Consider the following 3,349-nt stretch of genomic DNA (forward strand, 5'->3'; position numbering starts at 1 on the left):
ACCGGAACGAAGATCAATCTTCAAAAATACAGAGGCTCCTTGCAACTGATCAAAGAGATCCTCAATTCTAGAAAGCGGGTACTTGTTCTTTACCGTCACTCCATTCAGCACTCGGTAATCAATGAACAACCTTAGGCTCCCGTCCTTCTTTTTCACAAAGAGGACTAGTGCGCCCCACGGAGAGAAACTAGGGCGTATGAATCCCTTATCAAGCAACTCTTAAATTTGCTCTTTTAGTTCTTTCATTTCCATAGGAGCCAATCTATACGGTGCCTTAGAGATTGGCACAGTATCCAGTACCAAGTAAATAGAGAACTCGACTTCTCTATCAGGCGGAATACTTGCAACATTGCCTGGAAACACATCCTCAAAATCTCTGAAAACGTCCACATCTGAAATATCTGAATGGGGTGGCAACTCTGTCAAAGATATACTGGCTAAGAATGCCTCACCTCCATCATGCACCAACTGCTTAGCTTGCATGAAATATATAATCTGAGTCCTCCTCGAACCATTAGCAGTCTCAAACCAAAATGGTTCTTCTCCCTCCAGTCTGACCATCACTGATCTCTGTTGGAAGTCAATCATCACAGCATTCTTCATCATCCAGTCCATCCCAAGTATCATGTCAAACTCAAGCATGGGAAAAACTATCAGATCTGCACTCACTAATTTCCCTTGCAACAAGAGCTCAAGATTCTTCACTATATTCCTCGTGGACAGTTCTTCCCCCGATGGGATGGTCACTGTGAATCCACCAAACAGCTCTTCACACTCAATACCCCGCTTGCGGATAAAAGCCTCCTAAATAAAAGAATGTATAACCCCCGAGTCTAACAAGGCTCTAGTGGCCACACCGGCTACTAAAATTTGACCTGCATTAAAGGTGATTACAACCCCGGAAAGATTGAACACGAACAAGTTAAGTTCTACCCAGGATCATTCTAAGTCATCGAATTCCCAAAAACCAAAATTATTCATGCCAACAGAGATAACTAACACAAAACATGCAACCTAATAAGTTCACATTCCCAATAAGAGAAGATCATAATCAAAAATTACTTCAATGAATCAATTAAATCACCCTTAATTAAATATTCTAAACTTTACCTGTGATGAGCGTGGTATCAGGATCAGCCTCCTCGGCCTGCATCACATAGACTTTCCCCTAAGTTGGCATCGCGTGCAATGGACAATCTGAAACCACGTGCCCCGGCTTCTTGCACCGATAACAGACTCTTGCACCAATCAGACACTTTCCAAAGTGAGCACGGTTGCAATTCGTGCACATGGGTTTCTCCCCAATCTTGGAAGGAGCAGGTCTCTGGGCCTGGTGCCCCTGAGGTCTCTGACCATGATGCCCCTGGGGTCTATGGGCCAGATGCCCCTGAGGTCTGAAGGGTCCCTGCTGTCTCTGTGGCCCAGTAAATGGCCTTTTGCTCTTCTGCTAATGGTGGCCCTGATGATTGAAGGCCCTCTTGTTATGAACCTCAGCATTGATGTCCTTCAAGGACTGCTCGGACCGTAAAGCCTTCCTGATAGCAGCTGCATAGTTCGCGGGCTTAGCCATCATCACATCCCTATGAATAGTAGGCCTCAGACAAGCAACAAAATGCTTCAACTTCTCTGCCTCATCATTCCCTATCAATGGCAAAAAGTGGAAGCCCCTCTTGAATTTGTGCACAAACTCGGATACAAACAGATCACCCTGACGGAGACTCATGAACTCTTTCTTCAACTGCGCCCTCACCTCAGCTGTATAGTATTTCTCATTGAAGAGAGTCTTGAATGCTTCCCAAGTCAGGGTGGTAACATCAACAGTCTTCTCCACACCCTCAAACCACAAGGCAGCGTCATCCTTGAGGAGGAACATCATAAAGAGAACTCGGTCTCTATCTCCCAACTCCATGTAGCGGAAAATTGCCTCAAGCGAGTGAATACATCCCTCCGCTACCATCGGATTCGTATGATGGTAGAATTAACATTCTTTCTTGGATTTCAAGTCAGACAGATTGAAAAAGGAATTTTCATAAATCAGGCCAAATATACAAAAGAACTTCTTAAGAAGTTTGGAATGGAAAATTGTTCTGCTGCTAGTACTCCAATGAGTGCTTCAATCAAACTGGATAAAAATGAAGCTGGAACTTCAGTAGATCAAACTATATTCCGAGGCAAGCAGAGTAGACATTGTGTTCTCAGTTGGTCTGTGTGCAAGATTTCAATCTGATCCGAAGCAATCACACTTTATTGCTGCTAAAATAATTCTGAAATATCTAAAAGGGACTCAAAATGTTGGTCTATGGTATCCTAAGGACTCAAGTTTTTAACCTAATTGGATATTCGGATGCAGACTATTTTGGATGCAAAATTGATAGAAAAAATACAAGTGGAACATGTTAATATCTCGGAGATAGGCTAATTTCTTGGTTCAGTAATAAACAAACATCTATTGTCACATCTACAGCTGAATCAGAATACTTAGCTGCAGAAAGTTTTTGTGCACAATTGCTCTGGATTCAACAACAAGTAAGAGACTATGGTGTTAATTCATCTGATGCACATATCTACTGTGATAACACCAGTGCAATTGCAATCACATAGAATCATGTTCTACACTCCAGAACAAAACATATTGACATCCGTCATCATTTCATCTCGGACCATGTTCAGAAAAAGGATATTCGTCTGGAGCATATCTCAGCTGATCTGCAAGTTGCAGATATTTTTACAAAGCCATTACCCGATGCTAAGTTCTCTTATTTTTGAAATATTCTTGGATTGATTGATATCGATTAAATAGGATTATGTTTAGGGGGAACTTGCATTTTTTAACGTATCCGATCTAAAATTTATATGCTTTACACTTAAAAGTTTGAACTTATCTGTATTAATTATTTGTGTCAGTGTTTGTTACAAATATGTTTTACGATCTCTTTACATGTTTAGTTAAACGCTTATCTGATAATATGCTTTGTAACACACACACTCATAGGCACAAAATTAAGTAAAATACTTCATTTGATTAAATAAAAATAAATTATAGAGGAGGAGCGCGAAAGCTCTTCCTTATTCTTACATCAGTATGCCATTTTTTCAGCCACTCATAGAGTGGTGCATCAAAAGACATAAACATAAACTCACCTGCATTAAGCAGATGAGTTAGCATCTGCTCCTCCTTGCGGAGAAGCAGAAAAAGAGTACCATCATGGGATAAGATGACCTCATGATTGTTATCGGACCATAGTAGGTCCCTGTACTTCTCTCTTCGGTAGGATACCTCTTCTGCCTCATCTTACTTGCGTGGTGGGAGGGGGACCTGATGATACATGTAGATCTCTTCAATCTTGAA

General features: G+C 41.3%; 1 protein-coding gene across 1 annotated transcript; it reads right to left on the reverse strand.

The window, feature by feature from the left end:
• Positions 1–219: 219 nt before the first annotated feature.
• LOC140874029 (uncharacterized) lies at positions 220–1,153 on the reverse strand. Its single transcript, XM_073277310.1, has 3 exons — positions 1,111–1,153; positions 1,001–1,014; positions 220–804 (listed from the first exon to the last, which is right to left on the reverse strand). The coding sequence occupies exons 1-3, from the start codon at positions 1,151–1,153 to the stop codon at positions 220–222; spliced, it is 642 nt and encodes a 213-aa protein (XP_073133411.1).
• Positions 1,154–3,349: the final 2,196 nt, after the last annotated feature.

The sequence above is a fragment of the Henckelia pumila genome, chromosome 1, assembly GCF_033568475.1.
Source record: "Henckelia pumila isolate YLH828 chromosome 1, ASM3356847v2, whole genome shotgun sequence".
Lineage (NCBI taxonomy): Eukaryota > Viridiplantae > Streptophyta > Magnoliopsida > Lamiales > Gesneriaceae > Henckelia > Henckelia pumila.

Excerpts from the sequence above, each read along its gene's own strand:
- LOC140874029 (XM_073277310.1), bottom strand. The coding sequence starts at position 1,153 with ATGCAGGCCGAGGAGGCTGATCCTGATACCACGCTCATCACAG.